The 25,929-nt window shown below is 33.7% G+C and overlaps 1 protein-coding gene, 1 non-coding gene and 1 pseudogene across 4 annotated transcripts; 2 read left to right on the forward strand and 1 right to left on the reverse strand.

Annotated features, from left to right (window-relative positions):
• The first annotated feature begins 4,709 nt into the window (after positions 1–4,709).
• LOC148550329 (small nucleolar RNA R71) lies at positions 4,710–4,813 on the forward strand. Its single transcript, XR_015893713.1, has one exon. It is a non-coding gene; the product is annotated as a small nucleolar RNA R71 (small nucleolar RNA).
• A 13,277-nt stretch (positions 4,814–18,090) lies between these two features.
• On the forward strand, positions 18,091–18,676 carry LOC107606635 (pleckstrin homology domain-containing protein 1 pseudogene; annotated as a pseudogene). The gene has a single exon (XR_015891992.1). The product of XR_015891992.1 is annotated as a pleckstrin homology domain-containing protein 1 pseudogene (transcript).
• Positions 18,677–18,743: 67 nt separating this feature from the next.
• Positions 18,744–25,033, reverse strand: LOC107606634 (uncharacterized). 2 transcript variants are annotated; one of them, XM_021107290.2, is made up of 2 exons: positions 22,306–25,033; positions 18,744–19,245 (listed from the first exon to the last, which is right to left on the reverse strand). In XM_021107290.2, the coding sequence occupies exons 1-2, from the start codon at positions 24,995–24,997 to the stop codon at positions 18,887–18,889; spliced, it is 3,051 nt and encodes a 1,016-aa protein (XP_020962949.1). In that variant the 5' UTR covers positions 24,998–25,033; the 3' UTR covers positions 18,744–18,886. The 2 variants fall into 2 exon arrangements, with proteins under 2 accessions (XP_020962949.1, XP_088348665.1); XM_088492539.1 differs by lacking the exon at positions 18,744–19,245 and adding an exon at positions 21,454–21,996.
• Positions 25,034–25,929: the final 896 nt, after the last annotated feature.

The raw sequence follows: 25,929 nt of genomic DNA on the forward strand, positions 1-25,929 counted from the left end.
ACTTGTAGCTTTTTGCCTCTTGAATAGTTTTGGCATCTCACTTTATCCATTGAAGTTCAGAATGATTGGCATCTATAGGAACTCAGAGTTCAGATAGTGTTATTGATTCTCCTAGTTCAGTATGTTGATTCTTGAACACAGCTACTTTATGAGTCTTGGCCGTGGCCCTAAGCACTTTGTTTTCTAGTATTACCACTGGATACATAAATGCCACAGACACATAACTGGGTGAACCTTTTCAGATTGTGACTCAGCTTTGCTAAAGTCTTCAATTAGAGGTGTCCAGAGTTCTTAAGCACACTCTTTTTTTTGCTTTGGACCTTGACTTTAACCGCTCAGTCTCAAGTTTTCACTTGACACCTTCACGCCACAAGCACATGGTTAGGGACAGCTTGGTTTAGCCACTTAGGCCAGGATTTTATTCCTTTAGACCCTCCTATCCACTGATGCTTAAAGCCTTGGATTCTTTTTATTACCATTGCCTTTTAGTTTTAAGGGCTATTGGCTTTTTGCTCTTGCCTTTTGGTTTTAAGAGCTTTTGGCTTTTTCTGCTTGCTTTTTCTTTTTCTATTTTCTTTTTTTTTTTCTCTATTTTTTTTCTATTTTTTTCTGCAAGCTTTTTTATTCACTGCTTTTTCTTGCTTCAAGAATCATTTTTATGATTTTTCAGATTATCAGATAACATTTCTCCTTTTCATCATTCTTTCAAGAGCCAACATATTTAACATTCATAAACATCAACTTCAAAAGACATATGCACTGTTCAAGCATTCATTCAGAAAACAAAAAGTATTATCACCACATCAAAATAATTAAACTAGTTTCAAGGATGAATTCGAAACCCTGTACTTCTTGTTCTTTTGTTTGTAAAACATTTTTCATTTAAGAGAGGTAATAGAGTCATAGGACATTCATGGCTTTAAGACATAGACACTTAAACACTAATGATCATATAGTAAAGACACAAACATAATTAAAACATAAGGCTCAATAATCGAAAAATAGTAAAATAAATAGACAAGGAGATTAAGGAATGAGTCCACCTTAGTGAGGGTGGCATCTTCCTCTTCTTGAAGAACCAATGGTGCTTTTGAGCTCCTCTATGTCTCTTCATTGCCTTTGTTGCTCCTCCCTCATGGCTCTTTGATCTTCTCTAATCTCATGGAGGATGATGGAGTGCTTTTGGTGCTCCACCCTTAGTTGTCCCATGTTGGAACTTAATTCTCCTAGGGAGGTGTTGATTTGCTCCCAATAGTTTTGTGGAGGAAGGTGCATCCCTTGAGGCATCTCAGGGATTTCATGGTGGAGAATTTCCTCATGCTCATGTTGAGGTCCATGATCTCTTATTTGCTCCATCCTTTTCTTAGTGATGGGTTTGTCCTCTTCAATGAGGATGTCTCCCTCTATGTCAATTCCAGCCGAATTGCAGAGGTGGCATATGAGGTGAGAAAAGGCTAACCTTGCCTAAGTGCAGGACTTGTCAGCCACCTTGTAAAGTTCTTGAGGTATAATCTCATGAACTTCCACCTCCTCTCCAATCATGATACTATGGATCATGATGGCCCGGTCTATAGTAACTTTAGACCGGTTACTAGTAGGAATGATTGAGCGTTGAATAAACTCTAACCATCCCCTAGCCACTGGTTTGAGGTCATGGCTTCTTAGTTGAACCGGCTTGCCTCTTGAGTCAATTTTCCATTGAGCTCCTTCCTCACATATATCTATGAGGACTTGGTCCAACCTTTGATCAAAGTTAACCCTTCTTGTGTAGGGGCGTGCGTTCTCTTCCATCATTGGTAAGTTGAACGCTAGCCTTACATTTTCCGGACTGAAATCTAAGTATTTCCCCCGAACCATGGTGAGCCAATGCTTTGGATTCAGGTTCACACTTTGATCATGGTTCCTAGTGATCCATGCGTTTGCATAGAACTCTTGAACCATTAGGATCCCAACTTGTTGAATGGGGTTGGTGAGAACTTCCCAACCTCTTCTTTGGATCTCAAGTCGGATCTCAGGATACTCATTCTTTTTGAGCTTGAAAGGAACCTCAGGGATCACTTTCTTCTTGGCCACAACTTCATAGAAGTGGTCTTGATGGACCTTTGAGATGAATCTCTCCATCTCCCATGACTCAGAGGTGGAAGCAATTGCCTTCCCTTTCCTCTTTCTTGAGGTTTCTCTGGCCTTAGGTGCCATAAATGGTTATAGAAAAACAAAAAGCTATGCTTTTACCACACCAAACTTAAAATGTTTGCTCGTCCTCGAGCAAAAGAGGAGAGAAAGAAGGAGAATAAGAAGAAGAGATGGAGGAGAGGGAGAGATGTGTGTGTTTCGGCCAAGGGGAGAAGAGAGGGTTGTGTTATGTGAAAATGAAGAAGGAGTGAGGGGTTTATATAGGAGTGAGGGGGTGTGTAGGGTTCGACCATTAGGGTTGGGTTTGGGAGGGAAATTAGTTTGAATTTTGAAGGTAGGTAGGGTTTATGGGGAAGAGAGGGTGGATGTGAGTGGTAAAGAGGTGATGGAAAAGAGTGATTGAGGTGATTGGTGAGGGATATTTGGGGAAGAGTGTTATGAAAAGGTGTGAAGAGGAGAAAAGAAAATGTGGGGGTCCTGTGGGGTCCACAGATCAAGTGGGGTCAAGGACTTAACATCCCTGCTCCAATTAGGCATGTAAAACGCCCTTGCTGTGCAATCCTGGCGTTTAACGCCAGACTGCTGCCTGTTTCTGGCGTTAAACGCCCAAATGTAGCTTGTTTCTGGCGTTTAACACCAGGTAGATGCCTGTTTCTGGCATTAAACGCCAGCTTGGTGCCTGTTTGGCGTTAAACGCCAGACAGATGCTTGTTTCTGGCGTTTAAACGCCAGACTGCTCTCCTCCAGGGTGTGCTGTTTTTAATGCCATTTTTCATTTTGTTTTTGATTTTTCAGTAGTTTTTGTGACTTCACATGATCATCAACCTAATAAAACACGAAATAACAAAAATAAAATAAAGTAGATATGCTTAAATAACATTGGGTTGCCTCCCAACAAGCGCTTCTTTAATGTCAATAGCTTGACAGTGAGCTCTCATGGAGCCTCACAGATAATCAAAGCAAGGTTGGAACCTCCCAACACCAAACTTAGAGTTTGACTGTGGGGGCTTTGGTTGACTCTGCAGTAAGAGAAGCTTTTCATGCTTCTTCTCCATGGTTACAGAAGGAGATCCTTGAGTTTCAAACACAAGGGTGTCCTCATTCAGTTGGAGGACCAACTCTCCTCTGTCCACATCAATCACAGCTCTTGCTGTGGCTAGGAAGGGTCTTCCAAGGATGATGGATTCATCCTCTTCCTTCCCAGTGTCTAGGATTATGAAATCAGCATGGATGTAAAGACCTTCAACCTTTACTAACACGTCCTCTCTACTTGTCCATAAGTCTGTTTTCTTGAGTTGTCTGCCATCTCTAATGAGATTCTAGCAGCTTGCACCTCAAAGATCCCAAGTTTCTCCATTACAGAGAGTGGCATTAAGTTTATTCCTGACCCCAGGTCACACAGAGCCTTCTCAAAGGTCATAGTACCTATGTCACAGGGTATTAAGAATTTGCCAGTATCTTGCCTCTTTTGAGGTAATTTCTGCCTATCCAATGCATTCAGTTCATTGGTGAGCAAGGGAGGTTTATCTTCCCAAGTCTCATTACCAAATAATTTGGCATTCAGCTTCATGATTGCACCAAGGTACTTGGCAACTTGTTCTTCAGTAACATCTTCATTCTCTTCAGAAGAAGCATACTCATCAGAGCTCATGAAGGGCAGAAGGAGGTTCATTGGAATCTCTATGGTCTCTAGATGAGCCTCAGATTTCTTTGGTTCCTCTAAGGAAAACTCCTTATTGTTCACTGAACGTCCCAGGAGGTCTTCCTCACTAGGATTCATGTCCTCCTCCTCCTCTTTGGGTTCGGCCATTTTAGTTAAATCAATGGCCTTGCACTCTCTCTTTGGATTCTCTTCTGTCTTGCTTGGGAGAGTACTAGGAGGAGTTTCAGTGACCCTTTTACTCAGCTGGCCTACTTGTGCCTCCAAATTTCTAATGGAGGACCTCGTTTCATTCATGAAACTCAAAGTGGCCTTAGATAGATCAGAGACTATATTTGCTAAGCTAGATGGGTTCTGCTCAGAATTCTCTGTCTGTTGTTGAGTAGATGATGGAAAAGGTTTGCTATTGCTAAACCTGTTTCTTCCACCATTGTTAAAGCCTTGTTGAGGCTTTTGTTGATCCTTCCATGAGAAATTTGGATGATTTCTCCATGAGGGATTATAGGTGTTTCCATAGGGTTCCCCCATGTAATTCACCTCTGCTATTGCAGGGTTCTCAGGATCATAAGCTTCTTCTTCAGAAGATGCCTCTTTAGTAATGTTGGATGCAGCTTGCATTCCATTCAGACTCTGAGAAATCATATTGACTTGCTGAGTCAATATTTTGTTCTAAGCCAATATGGCATTCAGAGCATCAATTTCAAGAACTCCCTTCCTTTGAGGCATCCCATTGCTTATAGGATTCCTCTCAGAAGTGTACATGAACTGGTTATTAGCAACCATATCAATGAGTTCTTGAGCTTCTACACGCGTTTTCTTTAGGTGAATAGATTTGCCTGCAGAATGGTCTAGTGACATCTTTGATAGCTCAGACAGACCTTCATAGAATATATCCAGGATGGTCCATTCTGAAAGCATGTCAGATGGACACTTTTTGGTCAGTTGCTTATATCTCTCCCAAGCTTCATAGAGGGATTCACCTTCTTTCTGTCTGAAGGTTTGAACATCCACTCTAAGCTTACTAAGCTTTTGAGGAGGAAAGAACTTGGCTAAGAAAGCCATGACCAGCTTATCCCAAGAGTTCAGGCTATCTTTAGGTTGAGAGTCCAACCATACTCTAGCTCTGTCTCTTACAGCAAACGGGAAAAGTATAAGCCTGTAGACCTCGGGATCAACCCCATTGGTCTTAACAATGTCACAGATCTGCAAGAATTCAGTTAAGAACTGAAAAGGATCTTCAGATGGAAGTCCATGAAACTTGCAGTTTTGTTGCATCAGAGAAACTAGTTGAGGTTTAAGCTCAAAATTGTTTGCTCCAATGGTAGGGATGGAGATGCTTCTTCCATATAAATTGGAATTTGGTGCAGTAAAGTCACCAAGCATCTTCCTTGCATTGTTATTATTTTCGGCCATGTCTCCTTCCTTTTTGAAAATTTCTGTCAGATTTTCTCTAGAGAGTTGAGCTTTAGCTTCCCTTAGCTTCCTCTTCAGAGTCCTTTCAGGTTCAGGATCAGCTTCAACAAGAATGTTCTTATCCTTGTTCCTGCTCATATGAAAAAGAAGAGAACACAAAAGAAAATATAGAATCCTCTATGTCATAGTATAGAGATTCCTTATGCAAGTATAATAAGAGAAGAATATAAGAAGGAGAAGAGGAAAATTCGAACACAGAGAGGGGGATGGGGTTCGAATTTTGGGTGGAAGAGAAGTGTTAGTAGATGAATAAATAAATAGAAGGAGATGAGAAAGAGAAGAATTCGAAAATTAAACAAAATAAAATAAAAATATTTTAAAATTAAAGTTAAAATTCGAAAATTAAAATTGGAATCAAATTAAATTAAAATTAAAACAATTAGTTACTTAAAAAGGAAATTTGAAAAAGAGGGAAGGGATTTTCGAAAATTAGAGAGAGAGTTAGTTAGGTAGTTTTGAAAAAGATAAGAATCAAACAAAAGGTAAAGTGGTTAATTGAAAAAGATTTGAAAATCGAATTTGAAAAGATAAGAAATTAGAAAAGATTTTGAAATTAAATTTTGAAAAAGATATCATTGAAATTTATTTTGAAAAAGATTTGAAAAAGAATTTTAAAAAGATTTGATTTTGAAAATTAAAGTTGATTACTTGACTAACAAGAAATAAAAAGATTTGATTTTAAAATTTAAAGATTGAACCTTTCTTATTAGACAAGTAACAAACTTAATATTTTTGAATCAATCACATTAATTATTAGCATTGAATTCGAAAATATGGACTAAAAATAAGAAAAAGATTTTGAAAATTAATTTGAAATTTTCGAAAATATGAAAGAAAAATGAAAAAGGTTTGATTTTTGAAAAAGATTTGAAAAAGATAAGATTTTTAAATTGAAAATTTGATTAGACTCATAAGGAACAACTAGATTTTAAAAATTTTTGAAAAAGTCAAGTCAAATATTCGAAAATTTATGAGTGAATAAGGGAAAGATATTTTTTTGATTTTTGAATTTTTAATGAAGAAAGAGAAAAATATCAAAAAGACTCAATGCATGAAAATTTTGGATCAAAACAAATGATGCATGCAAGAACACTATGAATGTCAAGATGAACACCAAGAACACTTTGAAGATCAAGATGAACATCAAGACTTATTTTTGAAAATTTTTAAGAAAAGAAAAATATGCAAGACACCAAACTTAGAAATTTTCAAACTTTAGACACTAACAAATTGAAAATGCATATGAAAAACAAGAAAAGACACAAAACAAGAAAATATGAAGATCAAACAAGAAGACTTGTCAAGAACAACTTGAAGATCATGAAGAACAAATGCATGAGTTTTCGAAAATTTTAAGAAAAATTAAAAAGATGCAATTGACACCAAACTTAAAATTTGACACAAGATTCAAACAAGAAACACAATATTTTTGGTTTTTATGATTTTATTAATTTTTTCTTGGATTTTTTTTTCGAAAATTATTTTGGGAAGAACAAAAAAAGAAGAAAATTTTTTGTATTTTTCGAAAATAAGAAATAAAAAGCTTAAAAATAAAATAAAATTACCTAATCTGAGCAACAAGATGAACCGTCAGTTGTCCAAACTCGAACAATTCCCGGCAACGGCGCCAAAAACTTGGTATGCGAAATTGCGATCATCAACAATGGCACCAAAGACTTGGTGCTCTCAAACGTGAATCACACTTTGTCACAACTTCGCACAACTAACCAGCAAGTGCACTGGGTCGTCCAAGTAATAAACCTTACATGAGTAAGGGTTGATCCCACGGAGATTGTCGGCTTGAAGCAAGCTATGGTCACCTTGTAAATCTCAGTCAGACGGATTCAAATGGTTACAGAGATTTACTAATAGAAAGATAAATAAAACGTAAAATAAAGATAGAGGTACTTATGTAATTCATTGGTGAGAATTTCAGATAAGCGTATAGAGATGCTTTCGTTCCTCTGAACATCTGCTTTCCTGCTGTCTTCATCCAATCATTCCTACTCCTTTCCATGGCAAGCTTTGTGTAGGGCATCACCGTTGTCAATGGCTACATCCTATCCTCTCTGTGAAAATGGTCCAATGCGCTGTCACTGCATGGCTAATCATCTGTCGGTTCTCGATTATACTGGAATAGGATTTACTATCCTTTTGCGTCTGTCACTACGCCCAGCACTCGCGAGTTTGAAGCTCGTCACAGCCATCCCTTCCCAGATCCTACTCGGAATACCACAAACAAGGTTTAGACTTTCCGGATCTCAGGAATGGCCGTCCATGGGTTCTAACTTATACCACGAAGATTCTAATATCTCGGACTCGGTCCTCTGTATTAGATATCTAAGAGATATTCATTCTAGCTTGTTTGCATGTAGAACGGAAGTGTTTGTCAGGCACGCGTTCATAAGTAAGAATGATGATGAGCGTCACATAATCATCACATTCATCATGTTCTTGGATGCGAGTGAATATCTTAGAATAGGAATAAGTTTGAATTGAATAGAAAAACAATAGTACTTTACATTAATTCATGAAGAACAGCAGAGCTCCACACCTTAATCTATGGTGTGTAGAAACTCCACCGTTGAAAATACATAAGTAATGAAGGTCCAGGCATGACCGAATGGCCAGCTCCCATAAAGGTCTAAGATAGCCTAAAACTGATCAAAGATTTGATCCGAAGATGTAAAGACAATAGTAAAAAGTTCTATTTATACTAAACTAGTTACTAGGGTTTACAGAAATGAGTAAATGATGCAGAAATCCACTTCTGGAGCCCACTTGGTGTGTGCTTGGGCTGAGCATTGAGCTTTACACGTGTAGAGGCTTCTCTTGGAGTTGAACGCCAGTTTGTAACCTGTTTCTGGCGTTTAACTCTACTTTGCAACCTGTTTCTGGCGTTTAACTCCAAAATGTAGCATGGAACTCGCGTTGAACGCCAGTTTGCGTCGTCTAAACTCGGGCAAAGTATGGACTATTATATATTGCTGGAAAGCCCTGGATGTCTACTTTCCAACGCAATTGAGAGCGTGCCATTTGGAGTTCTGTAGCTCCAGAAAATCCACTTTGAGTGCAGGGAGGTCAGAATCCAACAGCATCTGCAGCCCTTCTTCAACCTCTGAATCTGATTTTTGCTCAAGTCCCTCAATTTCAGCCAGAAAATACCTGAAGTCACAGAAAAACACACAAACTCATAGTAAAGTCCAGAAATGTGATTTTTATTTAAAAACTAATAAAAATATATTAAAAATTAACTAAATCATACTAAAAACTATGTAAAAATAATGCCAAAAAGCATATAAATTATCCGCTCATCAGTTCATGAATTGGGGTTCGACTAGTTTCTAGGGTTTACAGAAATGAGTAAATGATGCAGAAATCCACTTCTGGGGCCCACTTGGTGTGTGCTTGGGCTGAGCATTGAGCTTTACACGTGTAGAGGCTTCTCTTGGAGTTGAACGCCAGTTTGTAACCTGTTTCTGGCGTTTAACTCTACTTTGCAACTTGTTTCTGGCGTTTAACTCCAAAATGCAGCATGGAACTCGCGTTGAACGCCAGTTTGCGTCGTCTAAACTCGGGCAAAGTATGGACTATTATATATTGCTGGAAAGCCCTGGATGTCTACTTTCCAACGCAATTGAGAGCGTGCCATTTGGAGTTCTATAACTCCAGAAAATCCACTTTGAGTGCAGGGAGGTCAGAATCCAACAGCATCTGCAGCCCAACCTCTGAATCTGATTTTTGCTCAAGTCCCTCAATTTCAGCCAGAAAATACCTGAAGTCACAGAAAAACACATAAACTCATAGTAAACTTTTAGCCAGAAAATACCTGAAGTCACAGAAAAACACACAAACTCATAGTAAAGTCCAGAAATGTGATTTTTATTTAAAAACTAATAAAAATATATTAAAAACTAACTAAATCATACTAAAAACTATGTAAAAACAATGCCAAAAAGCATATAAATTATCCGCTCATCAATTTGTGAATTGGGGTTCGAACCCTTGTTATTCAAGGTAAAATTATCCTTGTTTGCCACTGAGCTGATTCATTTTTTATTTTAATATTTGCAAATTATAAATCATATAGATATATTTCATCAAATAGTTTACTTCTACTTAATTTATTTTAATTTTAGTTATAAACTCATTCATTTTTAAATTAATTATATTTCTATTTTTTCATAATTATATAATATCTATTAATATTATTTTTTAATAAATACTTATAGTATATAATAGTATAATAGATATAAACTAATTAATAAATTATTAAAATAAAAAAATAATAGTTATTTTAATATAAAAACAAAATAAAAATATTTATGATAGAATAAAATTAACAAAATACTTATTATTCCTATTTCATATTATTTTAGAATAGCTAGATGTTCTTAAAATATTAATGAAAATATGTATTTAAAATTTTAATTTTAAATTTTTGACTAATTTTTATTTTTTATTTAGATAGGACTGGGTCAATCAGTTTAACCAGTGATCCATCGGTTGAACCAATAACCCAGTGATCCAATAACTTGACCAATTCGATCACCAGTTCAGTTCTGACAACTATAATATAGTGAAACTATTTTTAGATACCATATTTTAAAGTTATCTTAATTAAATCAATAAATAATGGAATTATTAGATTATATATATTATTAAAATTAATATAGAAAAAGCAAGTAAAACATACACTGCTTTTCCATGTGAAAAAGTTAATTAACGACTATGTATGCCAAAATAAAATTAATACTACTTTTAAATTAAATTTTTAAAAAATAAAAATCAAAACTGCATCATTGATCAATAAAATTTGAAGTTAATATAAAATTCTCTGTATATACAATTAAGTAATTAAAATCAATGGGTTAAGCACGATTTTTAGTCCCTAAAGTAGGGATTGAAAATTTTTTTGTCTTTATCCTTTTTTTCGCTACAAAATGGTTCTAAAGGTTTCAATTTGTTTTAAAATTGTCATTCAGACAAAAATGTCCTTCTCCCTTCTTCCCCAAAATGCAGAAACAGAAGCAGATAAATGCAGAATGCAGAAGCAGCAGAAGAATGCAGTAGCAAAAAGCAGTGAAACAACAAGAACAATGAAATAACAATAAGTAAATAACTAGAAGAACAACACTAACAACAACAATGGATAATGAAATCAGAACAACAACAAAAATAAAACCAGAAGCAGAAGCAAAAACAGAAGTTGAAGCAGAAGCAAAAGCAACAATGGCGAGGAACATCGACGACCGAGCGAGGAGGAGGAGCAGAAATGGTGAGCGCGGCGCTGAACGCGGTCTCCCGCTTCCTTCCGATCTCTTTCTTCTCCCTTGCTCTCTGTCTCCCTCCCCCCTCTTCATCTGTGTGTGTGGCTGTTTTCCCTTCCGTTCTCTCCATCATAGGTGGCGGCACAGCAGCGTGGCAGTGCTACCTTCCCTTCCCCCTTCTTCCTTCTTCCCTCTCCCCCGCCCCCTCCCATTCTCTTTCTTTCCCCCCACCCCCATTCTCTTTCTTCCCCCTTCGTCGTTCCTTTCTTTCTTATTTTTTTAATTTTATTTTATAATTTTTTAGTTAGGGGTAATTTGGTAATAAAAATAAAAAATTTGGTAAAAAGGACGATTTTAAAACAAACTAAAACCTTTGGGACCATTTTATAGCGAAAAAAGGCCGAAAACAAAAAACATTTTCAGCCCCTACCTTATGGATCAAAATCGTACTTAACCTAAAATCAATATATTTACGGTACAAGAAAATTGGGGAAGATATCATATTTGAAAAAAATATGTGATCACAATTCATAAATGTAAAGAGGGAGTCACTCAGATAAAGACGTCTAAAATGTTTTTTTAAAGATGTTTTTTAATAATTAAAATTTAATACATATAATTAATTAAACCGTGTTATTTTTGTCAAAATTAGGTCAGACAAATTAATTTGACCGAAAAATAGTGAATCAAATCTTGAATTGATCTAAATTACTATTATTTTTTTTTATAAAAAATGACTACAACATCCTTATTATAGAAAATGATTAAAATATTCTTATTATATAATATTAATTTTGAGAATCCTAAATCATTTACTTCTCCGCCGTTATAGGGTTAGGATTTAAAGTTTTTAATATATATATATATATATATATATATATATATATATATATAATAGGAGTATTTTATTCATTTTTTATAATAAGGATATTGTAGTTATTTTTTATAAAAAATAATATTAATTTAGTTCGATTCAAGATTTAATTCACCATTTTTTGGTCAAATTAATTTGTTTGGCCTAATTTTAACAAAAATAACACAATTTAATTAATTATATGTGTTAAATTTTAATTAATAAAAAATATCTTTAAAAAAAGACGTTTTAAACGTCTTTATTTAAGTGACTCCCATATAAAAAACCTCTCCCATTTGAACCAAAAAAAAGGAGAGATTGTGCGATAAAATAAATATTTTTCCCATTAAATCAAACAGAGAAGTAATAATTAAATGAAATTTATTTATAAACCAAAGAAAATCCTTATAAAAAAATGATGTTTACTTCGATATAATGATAAATTTATACGTACCGATATAATAAAATTATAGAAAAATAACAAAATGACACGTGGATTATATTATCCACGTCAGTATTTAATTTTTTCTTAAAAAAATATATACAATATCAATACTTTTACTAAGACACTATTATAATTTAGTAAAAATAAAAAAAATATTTTTATTTAATTTTATAAAAAGACATAAATATCTTTTTTTTATATTAGACCAAACTATCTATTTAAATTAATCAAAATTTAAAATTTAATTAACTTTAATCTTATAATTTTAAATTTTAAATAATTTGAAAAATAAAACAAAAACACATTTAATTATTCATACACACTAGAAACAATTGCTTCAATCTTATTAATGCTCCCACAAACTCTAATCTCTCATAGTCATTTATACAAAATAAAAATCTAAAAAACTAAAAAAAATTAAAGAACTTCTTCATCTTGTGAATTTTCTCACCAATCTTTCACCCTCTTAAGGAATGTCTTTCATTCTTAATTCTCAGACTCAAACTCTCTCTTCTCACTCACTGCAACTAGCCCACTAGATTTTCACTCGACTCTCGACTCTCGACTCTCGTCTCATTCACACTTTCCGGCGTCTCGTTGTTCATCTTTTCGCCGGCGTTTCAACGCTCTCTCAGCCTTTCCAAGGCTCCTCGTTGCCAACCACAAAAGCAACTCGATTGTGAGGTTAACCACTGTTTTAACATTGATAGTAATGAGAAGGTGGATCTTGGATGCGAAATATTCATAATTGAAGCTATTGTTACCTTTTGCTAAAGACTGCCTGAATCATTAGGTTTTCATTAAGATATCATCGAGTCTTGATATAGATGTTTTTCTTCTCATGTCTAATTTTATGATTATACTAAACTATTTTGCCAAAAGATTGCGTATCCCCAAATATTATATTTCAAGTGAATATTAGTTTTTAAGTGGAGTCCTATACATTAGTGATGATCCATTGCTCTTTTTGCCAGATAAACTAGTAATAGTTTTTGCAAATTTTTCTTTCATTTTTTTATTTATCTTTGACAGCCATGCATAAACCAGCTAGCTAGCTTCTGGCATGAATTTGTTGAGGAATATAGCTCACAACTACTTATACTTTTGTCTGTCTGATATGAAGAAAGGGTTTGTTCTCATTACACAAAGTGTTGTATTACTTATAAATTTAAGATATACAACATAATATCAACTTATATTTTATTTATGGATTAATAAGTGTATTTAGAACACCCTTTTTATATTGAAAATCAAAATTTTCAGAATATTTATTAACAAAATCCTTCTTTAGAGTTCATGCATTCTAAGCTATTAATGTTTAGGATGAAAATGTACAGATAGTCAGGCCTGACTCTTTGGGAAATTGGGACCATTCTACTAGTTGAAGATTGATTTTCAATGAAGAGTGAAAAAATAAGGTTCATCATGAACTAAAATGTTTAGAGAAAGGGAAAGAAACAAAAGCTAAAAGTTATGTGGTCAGCTGTTACAAGAACAACCTGGCTATCAGCTTAGAAATCATAAATTATATGCATAGGATATGAGTAATGTAGAAAGAAAGCGTAAGAGATCTGGAAATAAGAGCATATTAAAAACTCATTGAACCTGGGAAAGCAAATCAGCAGCAACATGAGAAGGAATTGCATGCTTATCTGCAATGACTAAAACTTCAGATGGACCAACTAACATGTCAATTGAAACCATGGCCTCACTATTCTGTAGAAGATTTTGAAATTAAACGAGAGAAGAAAAAAGCTCTATGATTGAAAGTATGAAACACAATAGCATATGCAGATTCAGAGATTTAATAATGGTTTCTTTAATGCTTACTTGAAGTATCATTTTTGCAACTGTGAAATATTTCAGGGCCATAGATCTTTTCAACCTACAAGAGTATTACCGCAAGTACAAAGTCAAAGATTGATGGAAAAATTTATCAACTCCAAAGTACTTAGACTCCTTTTTTTTTCAACTCCAAACTACAAAGTACAAGAGTATTACTCGACGAGTTGCTTTTGTTGTTGGCGACGAGGATCCCTAGAAAGGTCGGGAGACGTTGAAACGCCAGCAACAAGACGAGACAAACGACGAGACGCGGGCAAATGTGAAGGAGACCAGAGTCGAGTGAGACTCCAGTGGATTAGTGGCAGTGAGAAAGAAGAGAGAGTTTGAGTGTAAGAATTGATATTGAAAGACATTTTTGAGAGGGTGAACGATTGGTGAGAATATCCAAAAGATGAAAAAATTCTTTAATTTTTTTTAATTTTTTAGATTTTTATTTTGTATAAATGATTATGAGAAATTAGGGTTTACGAAAAACATTAATAAGATTGAAGCAATTGTTTTTAGTGTGTATGAATAATTAAATGTGTTTTTATTTTATTTTTTAAATTGTTTAAAATTTAAAATTAAAGTTGGTTTAATTTTAAATTTTAATTAATTTAAATGGATAGTTTAGTCTAATATATTTTTTTTATAAAATTAAATAAAAATATATTTTTTTATTTTTATTAAAATATAAAAATATTTTAATAAAAATATTAATATTGTATATTTTTTTTAAGAAAAAATTAAATATCCACGTGAATCCACATGTCATTTTGTTATTTGTCTACAATTTTTTTTTTATTATATGGGTACGTATAAATACCTAAAAAAAATAGACAATAGTATCAACATTCATTTTCTTTCTTTTTTACTCATTTCCCTCCTTACATTCTGAAACTCTTAATGTTCCTTTGACATTTTAAGCTTCCAAACGAACAAAATCATCATATAATATATCTACTTATTAGACAGCATTATTGATATTATTATCTAATCGGTATTAATGGGTTCTAGAAGTAGGTATGATCCATGGAGACCGGTGTCGGAAGAAGAGAATCAGCAGCCTCCACCATCGCTGGAGACAATAATCAAGGAGCAAGAGGAAGAAGCTAAGAACAAGAAGAAGCAAGAACTAGAGCAAGAAGCAAAGAACAAGAAGAAGCAAGAACAAGAGCAAGAAGCTAAGAACAAGAAGAACCAAGAACAACAAAGTGGTTCTCCTGTGGAAGAAAGAACAACCGTTGGTGGTGATGGTGGTGCCGCAACGACGTCACCTGTGGAAGAAAGCACAACCGTTGGTGGTGATGATGGTGCCGCAACGGCGTCTCCTGTGGAAGAAAGCACAACCGTTGGTGGTGATGGTAGTGCCGCAACGGCGTCTCCTGTGGAAGAAAGCACAACCGTTGGTGGTGATGGTGATGCCGCAACGGCGAAGGCAGTGGAGATTGATCCTCGTCTGACATCTTTTCTTCAGAACGATGAATCTTTTCTTACTCCTTGGAGTTGGGGTTCAAATTCTAATTCAGGTTCTTCAAACCAGCAAGAAAGAAGAAGCTACTATCAATCTCAACCTGGGCGGTCGTTGTTTGCTACACAGGTGAAACTCTCAATTCAATTCAAACCAAACCAGTTCTCTTTTTTTCTTTATTTTATAATTCTTGATTATTGGTGTAATCGTTAACCCTTTTTTTTTATATTATTATCAGTATGAAGAGTATTTTGGGACACGTGGTTATTATCGGGGACCTAATCATCAATCTGATTCAAGTAAACCTAGTTGATAAGGTATGTGAAAAGACTGAAAATTTTTTTCCATATAACAATGCTGATGAATGAACAATGTTAGCTTCACAAATCACAGTTATTGTTTATACATTTCAATGCTACAATCAAATACATATCACCCTATCTTTAAATTAAAGGTATATGTTAGTTTCTCTTACTAGTTGTTTATGGGTTTAATTCTTAGAGTATGTATATCTTTGTATGGCTTTTAACACAAGAAACCTTGTTTCAAGGTGTTGGTTGTATACTCTGCATGGAACTATGTGTCTCTGTGTATGAATTGTAACACAAGATATTGCATTGTTTTAAATTGATAGTGACACAATAAGTTACAATAGTTATATACCCGTTGATGTGTATTCCTGCAAATTATGTTCAATCTTCACTATTCTTTAAGTTTTCTTTTAAATTGTTTAATTATAATATAGTATTAGATTCTATTTTATATTTGTTAGGTCACATGTATATTGTATATTCAATTTTAAATATTCAGTTTTAGATGTTTTAGAAAATATGATATATTTGTTAAATATAATTTTAACATTCTTTATTAAGCTAACTTTTAAAATTGAATTAGATCCAATTAATTTTAGTTCAACTACATGTCAAGAAATATACACATGAATAAGTTAATGGAATATATTATTCAGAACTCAAAGGTTTCCTCTTTCTTTTTTTTAGGTTTGTTGACTGTGTTGACTGGGAGAGGTGTTAATACGGTGACAGTAAGGGAGCAAGCAATGAAACATGAAGAGCTGAATTGAATTTGAATAGCACAATAGTAATTAATTCTGACAATTCTTTATAGTTAGTAATTTCAAGTTGATGATTTTTACTTTTCTGTTATAGATGAATGTGAAATCTGTTGAGAACCGACTAGTATTATGGGTTGGATCTCTTAATACTTATTAGTGTTAAGAGGAAAATCTTTTAACCAAAATATAGATTTACTTTGTTTTTCATTTATGCTCTATGGCAATTTACTAGGGAAAGATATTAGCTTATTAGGGAAAGCCAACACATAAATTTACATTCTTCATTACTTATAATTTATATCAATGCACAATCCAACTTAGAAAACTATTGCCAGATAAAAAAAAAAAAAAGGAAAGTAGACTTCAATAGTTCAATACATATAGTAGTTTGAATGTTTGACAATAACGAAATCCAATAATAATATCAAATTAGAAAAGATTTTGGGATTAATGCAGGTTGATAATATTTACTTTCTGCTTCATTATTATACAAGTCATATTTATAGTATATACCTTCCATGATTCTATCATGCTTTTGATTATATTTGTATTTCTCCTTTCTTAAATTAAGCATGTCTCAATATCTAGGTTCATTAAAATAGATAAATTTTTAATAAGATTAAGCTTTGACGGAAGATGTTTTAGGAATGGTTTAATTACTCTAATTGTCTTTATAATTTTATTAAAATTTTAATTAAATTTTTATATTTTTTTAATTAAATTCTTACATTATTTTTAATTTTATAATTAGGTTATTTCTATTTTCTAGTATCAAAAGTACTAAAATTAACTAAATATTTATCTGTAAATTAAAGATATTCACAATTAAAAATTTAACTAGATCTTTAAACATATATTTTTTTAAAAAAATATTTTACTAATTTTAATATTTTTAACATAAAAAAATTTAATTATAAAATTAAAAATAATGTAGAGATCTAATTAAAAAAAAAGTATAAAAATATAACTTGATTAAAAAGTAGTTGATGAAACTATAAAGAATAATAAAATAATTAAACCTTTAGAAATTTGAAGTTATAATATATATCTTTAAAAATTCTTAAGGAAGATTAAAAATTTTAGGTAGAAATAAGATTGTACAGAAAAAAATAAAAAGAAAAATTCGACTAAATTCTCTTTAATTCTATTAATATAACATTTAAAAGACCTTCATAAATTTCAGGGTGACACATCTAACGTATTTATTTTAAAATTTCAATACTCATTGTGTTCTTGTTTATTGATCACTTTAAAATTTTGATATGATTTATAATTAAATATATTTGTAAAGTTACCGATAAAAAATAGAATAAAAGAAAAAAAAAATACATGTTAACAACAGAACCCATGATACACACTTTGAGTTTAACACAATGGGTAGTCTATGTAAAGAATTAAAAAAAAAAAAAATACATACTTACCTTTCACAACTTTTCCTCCAAATCAAAATTTTCAACACAATTTTTCATAAATAATTTTAATAAAATATTATATGTATAAAAAAAGTAGTCACTATACATTTGTGAAAACATTCTTAAATATTCTTAATAATTTATTTTATAACAAAGTAAAGTATACAACATAAATTAATTAGAGATAATAAATTTTTTATTTTATTTTGAGAGTATTTAAAAATAACTTACATTTTTATATAAATATATTTATTATTTAATTTATTTTTAATATATATTTTATATTCTAAATGATAATAATAGTAGTATATTTTCAAAATATACAAAATATGGTTGTAAACTTGTATTTATTAAGTTAACAAGTTGATATAAGGAAAGGAAAAAAAAAAAAAAAACGGCAAGAATAACCTGGCGTACCGCTAAGCCCAGCGAGACACTGTAACTAACTGTAACTGAATCTTTCATCTCCTTGTTTTCTAAATGTCTCTTACTTCCTATTCTCCCTCCATTTCCTTTTCCACCAATGGCCAACCTGTGGCGCGCCGCGGTTGGCCTCGCAACCAATCCGGCAACCGCGGACCACGACGCCATCGAGTTCTGGTCGAACCCTGAGCGAACCGGCTGGCTAACAAAGCAGGGAGAGTACATCAAAACGTGGCGCCGTCGCTGGTTCGTCCTCAAGCAAGGGGAGCTTTTCTGGTTCAAAGACTCAACCGTCACGCGCGCGTCAAAGCCACGCGGCGTCATTCCCGTCGCGTCTTACCTTACCGTTAAGGGCGCAGAGGACGCGATCAACAAGCCTTGCGCGTTCGAGCTATCCTCGCGCTACGAGACGATGTACTTCATCGCCGATTCGGAGAAGGAGAAGGAGGATTGGATCAACTCTATTGGTCGCTCCATTGTTCAGCATTCTAGATCCGTCACTGACAATGAGATCGTCGATTACGACAAGCGATGATTCCTCACGCGCCTGCAATCTGTTTCGGTAAATCGACAAATCAAACCTCTCTTTTGCCCTTTTCTATTTGTGTATATTAATGAATCGTGTTGAATTGTTATCTCACATTACTGTAATTGAAGAGAACGAACATATAATGATATAGTTTCTTATATAAACCAAGATTGATGGTAATAAATTTGTGAGCAAGTATTATTCCTTAATCCTTGTAAATGGTAGAGAAGAGAACACAGACAACACGCAATAATTCACAAAAAAGAAGAAGGATAATCCAACTCAAAGCAGCTAAATGTTTCTCATAATCATGACACCTATTTATGGAAGCAGTTTGCGTTTAATTGCATGCAGCTCCATTACGACATCTTTAATGTTCATCCGTCGAGTGGGAAACTCTTGAGAACATGCAACTCCAATCCTGGCAAAGGACACTATACACTCCTTGATACTTTGCTTTTGCGTGATCTTTCTTTCTCCTTCACCAAACGGAATTAACAATCTTGAATCAACAATCTCAGTGATTCTTTCTGGAATTGCCTTTTTACAAAACTTGTGTAGGCTTAGATCTTCACCAAACATGTCATCTGTTGGTTTCTTTCCGGTTAGTATTTCCAAAAGAAGAATTCCATATCTATAGATGTCTCCTTGTGGTGATACTGGTCCACCTGCTCCATACTCTAAATGATTCCAACAAATGATAAGGGAAGAAGAATAGACATAACGCAACAACATAATGATTATAGACAAGTTATTTTCAGTTTAATAAATATTTCAAGAAGTTGATTGCCATAATAAGGTAGATATCATAAGTAAATTAATGCAATTATGCATGATAGTATCATGAATCTAACAAATAATAATACATGAATTAATTTGAAGAAATAGTAGACAAATATTACCAAAAGTTATCAAGAGCACTTTTACCTGGTGGAACATATCTGATGGTTCCCTTAATTGTAGAGGAACTTCCATGATTACTGGTAGAATAGCTTCTGTCCCCTTGAACAAGTCTTGCTAGACCAAAGTCTTCTAAGTGGGCAACAATATCATCATCAAGAAGCACATTGCTAGGCTTAATATCACAATGAATTATGGCTTCCCCTGAATCATTGTGAAGATAATCCAATGCAAAAGCTAAATCAAGAGCAATATTTACCCTTTGCATAAGGTTCAGACTCGGATTTGTGGAGTCGCTATCTTCAATAGTGTTGTGCAACAAAGTTTCTAGGCTCCCATTAGACATGAACTCAAACACTGTGGCCTTGAAATCATTCCCTTTGTAATCAACACAAGACACTCTCCAATGGTGCCTTCCATATTTTGCTGACTTGTGACCCTTCTTCTCTCTTTTTCACCAATTGGAATGAGCAATCTTGAATCAACAATCTCAATGATTCGTTCTAGAGTTGCCATGTTACAGAAATTGTGTAGGCTTAAATCTTCACCAAACATGCTATTAGTTGGCTTCTTTCCAGTGAGCATCTCTAAAAGAAGAATTCCATAGCTATATATGTCTCCTTCTGCTGACACTGAGCCACCTGCTCCATACTCTGATTTAAACAAAATTTCAGGAAAGGAGAAGAGAAATAATGCAATAATATCATCATTATAAATTAATTATTTTCAGTTCAATAAAGTAAATATATTAAGGGGTTGATTGCCATAAATACTTGATACTAAAATTACTTAGATATGATTATAAAGGAAGAAATATGAGAAAAACATTTCAGAAGGATATTGTAAGATATATCAAGAGAAACTGACACTGAACTGGGGGAATATATCCAATGGTTCCCTTAATTGCAGAAGAGCTTGCTTGATTACTGCTAGAACAGCTTGCGGCACCATGAACAAGCCTAGCTAATCCAAAGTCTCCCAAGTGAGCAACAACTTCATCATCAACTACAACATTGCTTGGCTTTATATCACAATGAACTACGGCTTCTTATGAAATTCATAAAATTAAAGTATACTAATAAATTTTATACTAGACAATAAAAACTTTGCTATCTAATATAACTTGAAGCAAAAGCAAGCTTGAATGTGTTGTACGAAAAGTATTCACATTTTGTAAATTATGAATTTATGAAAATTGTGAAAAATAATATATTTTTTTAAAGGTTTTTACGTCTTTTTAGCGAATGTGAGTAATTGAGTGATAGCTTTGTATATTTTCATATAACTTCTTCGTTTTTTCTTCCTAAATAAAAGAATCGTGTTTTTCTTTTTATTCAAAGAACAAAATTATATTTTCACTTGCCATAAAATTTTTGCAATATTTTCTTTACATTTTATCCAAACAACACTTTAAAAGAATTATTTGGATTGTGTTTATGCAATTGAACATAGCTTTGTATGTGTTTATGTTTACCAAAAAGGTTTTCTTCAAAAAGTCTACTTGAAGTTTCTTTGTGGAATTGATTATAAATGTGTATGATTTTGTGTAATTTCTTAAATTCTTTTTCAAATAAAAGAGTAATTATAATTCTTATCAAAGAATAAAATAAATTTTTACTTGTTATCAATTTTTTTTTTCTAATTTTTTCAATTATTTGGATTATATTTGTGTAATTGTCTTTGATAAAGAAATATTTAATCAAATGTATAATTATTAATTGTGAATGATCTTTTTAATTAGATTTAAGTGTTATTAGTTTCTATTTCTTAAATAAACTGGTTACAACATACACAATAATTAACAAGTAGTGAGTGACCATGAGTGAATGAGAGATTGCCAATAATAAGATTACGATGATATGATAATGGTGTGGACTATGGAGCATTATGTGTCAAGGTTTTAATATAATACTATGTTGGTTTTTTCTTTTATATATTATAAATTATAAATAGATAATAAATGGATAGAAATAAATAGATATTAATTGAAGATATATAAAGCCTTGAACTGATGCAAATGACACACTAATACAGAGGACAGAGCGCATAAACTTAAAATGTTACATACCACATTAAAAGCACACTAATAGAGAACATAAAAGCACAGAAATTGAAATGTATAGTGCAGCGAGTTGTCATCATGATTGACAACGGCAGTTATTAGCATGATAGCTTTTGCTTGATTGCAAGCAATTCAGTTATGACATCTTTTATGCTCATTCGCTGATTAGGAAACTCTTGAGAACATGCAACTCCAATACTAGCAAAGGACACAAGACATTCTTGAATGGTGTCTTCCATATTTTGCTGTTGTGTAACCCTTCCTTCTTGATGATCAATTGGAATGAGCAATCTTGAATCAACAATCTCAGTGATTCCATCTAGAGTTGCCATGTTACAGAAATTGTGTAGGCTTAGACCTTCACCAAACATGCTATCAGTTGGCTTCTTTCCGGTGATCATCTCCAAAAGAAGAATTCCATAACTATACATGTCTCCTTCTACTGACACTGGAGATCCTGCTCCATACTCTGTTTGATTCAAACAAAAAGTTGAAAAAAGGGACAACAGAAATAATGCAATAATATCGTCATTATAAACTAATTATTTTCAGTTCAATAAATTAAATATATTAAAGGGATGATTGCCATAAATACTTGATAATTAAATTGCTTGGGACAAAGGGATCGGCAAAAGCATATAGTAAAAATATCATGTCAAAAGCAAAACAGTTATTTAATTTGACAAATTGTCTTGTTGCTACAATATGCAAAAGGAGAAATCTAAGCAAAACATTTTCCAAAAGATATATATTATTAGATATATCAAAAGAAACTTACCTGGCGGAATATATCCAATGGTTCCCTTAATTGCAGAGGAGCTAGCGTGATTACTGCTAGAACGGCATGCGTCACCATGAATGAGTCTAGCTAATCCAAAGTCTCCCAAGTGGGCAACAACTTCATTATCAAGTAGAACATTGCTTGGCTTAACATCGCAGTGAACCACAGCTTCCCCAGAACCATTGTGAAGATAATCCAATGCAAAAGCTATGTCAAGAGCAATATTTACTCTCTGCATAAGGTTGAGACTCATATTTGTGGATTCGCTATCTTCAATAGCGTTGTGCAACAAGGTTTCTAGACTCCCATTAGGCATGAACTCAAACACTATGGCCTTGAAATCATTCCCTTTGTAATCAACACTTGAACAACAAGTCAGTATGCTGACAAGGTTTCTGTGCTTGATTTTTCCTAAAGCTTTGCATTCGGCCATGAAACTCTTTGATGCCCCCCGTGTTTGAAGATTCAACACCTTCACAGCAACAGGCCTCTCAAAATGGACAAGGATTCCTCTATACACAGAGCCAAAGCTTCCTGTGCCAACTAAATTGGATGAAGAAAATCCATTTGTTGCTTGATGTAGCTCTCTATAAGAAACCTTCACATAGCCATATTGCAAAGCTAGAGAAGTAGTATATAAATTTTTTGCCTTTTTCTTGAAGAGATATATACTAATAAAAGCTACAAAAGAGATTAGAACCCCTCCAAATGCAATGAAGAGGATGACTCTCTTTTTGAGAGATCTCTTCTGTGAGGGCAACATAGGGCATGCAGGAAGATTCAATTGAGGTATCCCACCGCAAAGATCTTTGTTTCCAACGAGTGATATTGCTGTGACATTATTAAATACTCCTCCTACCGGGACTTCACCATAGAGATGGTTGAAAGATACGTTCAACATACTCAGAAACGTGAGATTCACAAGTTCATGAGGGATTGTGCTTGAGAAGTTGTTATTAGAAAGGTCTAAGATTTCAAGGGATAGTAGAGATCCCAAGAATGAAGGTATACTTCCATGGAATGAGTTTCTTTCTAGTACGAGCTCTGTTAAAGCAGTGCAAGCACTAAGTCTCGTGGGAATCTCACCAATGAGCTTGTTATCTTGTAAATCCAAGATGGAAAGATGGTTCAAGTTTCCAAGATCAGAAGGAATGGGGCCGGTAAAAGAGTTGGAGTATAGTAACAACTGTATTAAGCCTTGCTGGTTGCCAAATGTTTGATTGGGTATGTTACCACTTAAGTTGTTTTCAGATGCAGAAAATTTTTGCATGTTGGTGCAGTATCCAAGTGTAAAAGGAATGAGTCCTTCAAATTCATTTGAGCTCAGATCAACGTCAGACAACATAGTAAGGTTACCAATGACAAGAGGGATGTTGCCATAGAACTTATTTTCACTCAACCACAACTCTCCCAGATTTTTTAGCTTTCCCATTGAATCTGGAATTGTTCCCCCAAGGAAATTTTCCTCCATATCAAGTGTTGCTAGGTTGACTAGTTTTCCAATTCCTTCTGGTATCCTTCCAGATATTTGATTCAACGCCATATCAAGCAAAACAAGATTGGTTGATAAGTTGCCTATGATATCTGGCAATACTCCCCCTAAATAATTTTCATAAAAGTCTAGGTTCTGCAATTGAGTACAATTAGTCAATGAGAAAAGAAAATCCAAATCGTGATCTCTTCCATTTCCGAATCTATTATGACCAACGTTAAATATCTGGAGTTTGTGTAAACTCCCTAGGGTAGGAGAAATTGGTCCATGAAAATTATTTACTGAGATATCAAATAGTTGCAACTCAGAAAGGTTGGATATTGAAGATGGAAAAGTACCGATGAATCGGTTCCCTCCACACGTAAACATCTTAAGATTGGGAAAGGCCAGAGGTATATTTGAGAGAAGAGTACCCATTAAGTGGTTGCGAGCGAAATCAAGAACTTGAATATTTGAAAGGTTATAAAGTGAAGGAGTAACTTGGCCAGAAAAATTATTTGAACTTAAACTCAAAAATTTCAAATTTGACAACCTACCCAAAGCTGGAGTTATTCTTCCTTCCAAATGATTAACTCCAAGTGACAACGCCTCAAGGGATGAAAGATTTCCCAAAGAAGGCGGGATACTACCAACAAAATTGTTGACTGCAAGCCCCAGATGAGTGAGTTGCATCATAGAACCCAACCATGAAGGAACTTTCCCAGTTAGATTATTTTGCCACATTATAATTACCTCAAGGCTTGAACAATTTATCATCTCTATAGGAATCTCTCCATGAAGATTATTGTTGCTCAAGCCAAGAAACTGCAGTCTCTTCAAATGACCAACTTCTCTTGGAATCTCACCATGCAAGTTGATGTTAGTAAGATTGATCACCCTTAGGAACGTCAGATTTCCCAAAGATGGCGCAATAGTACCTCCCCAATATTGATTTTGAAGTTGCAAGGCTGAGACTCTCATGTGACGGCGACTGCATGTAATGCCCTCCCATGCACAGAAATGGAGAGACTCATTCCATGATGACAGAGCATGAGGATCGCCATTGGTAAGCTTGTCCTTCAAAACAAGCAAAGCAATCTTATCAGTCTCGGTACTCAAGGCCACATTCACAGCCAAGGTTTGTGAAGCCATAGATAGGAGAAACATGATGAGAGACACCATTATTTTGTTGTAGTGTGACGGTGACAATATGAGCATTGTGTAAGTATATAGAAGAGGACGATGGTGATTGGTGAAGAAAAATGTAGTACTAGTGTTGTTACTTCAATAGCTCTAACTGTTATACAGAAGAGGGCAATGGTGAAGAAAGTATACCATAGTAGTTGCTTGAAACTCTCTTATATAGATTTCTAATTTGCTTCATTATAGGATTAATAAAAATCAATCTAAAAACATTTACTGTACACACTACAACAATACTTGAATAATGAAACGGATATTAATAAATATATAAACAATTTTGGAAATTTGTGTGCATGTGAATGGAAAGGGAGTGCACAGGGCGGATATGTTATCGTCGGAAGACCAAGACTTGCAAGTTGACTTGGGAGGACTCCACGATCTTTCTTCTCTGTACTTTAATTTTAATACTTATAGCAAATTAAAAATCGCCACCTTGTGTTTGTTCTTCATTCGCATCGGCAACAAGCTAAGATGAACAGCAACAACATCAAAAATTAAAGGCGACTACTCACATGATGATGGGTGTTTTGTCTTCATGTAAATATTCTGAGTTGGCAACGATAGGATGATCACACGTGTTTCGTAGTTAGTGTATCATTAATTAAGATAAACATGTGGTCCCATCGGTTTTTTTTTATTAATATACTGGTTGGTCTGGTTCGAAGAATAAAAAATCGGTTGAACGTAGACTTGGTTCGCTGGTTTGAAAAATGAGAAAAGAATTAAATAATGAAGTGGGCTTTTTAATAGTGATGCTTGTCCAAAAAATAAAAAACAGCAGTCTAATGTTCTAATACACAAATTACAATGGTCTTAAAAAAAAAAAACCAGATTGCAATGGCCCATAAAAATACCTCGTTACTTAATTAATTATTTATTCTATTAATTTATTATGCCTGAATCAATAAATTTATATTAATACACTAAATTAGTTTGTAAAAATGTTT

This window comes from Arachis ipaensis, chromosome B7 (assembly GCF_059453495.1).
Source record: "Arachis ipaensis isolate K30076 ecotype BB chromosome B7, ASM5945349v1, whole genome shotgun sequence".
NCBI classification, from domain to species: domain Eukaryota; kingdom Viridiplantae; phylum Streptophyta; class Magnoliopsida; order Fabales; family Fabaceae; genus Arachis; species Arachis ipaensis.

Coding starts and splice junctions, on each gene's coding strand:
- LOC107606634 (XM_088492539.1), bottom strand. CDS start 24,997: ATGCTCATATTGTCACCGTCACACTACAACAAAATAATGGTGTCTCTC. Junction 21,997..22,305: donor CATTGGATATATTCCGCCAG/GTAAGTTTCTTT, acceptor TGAATCAAACAG/AGTATGGAGCAGGATCTCCA.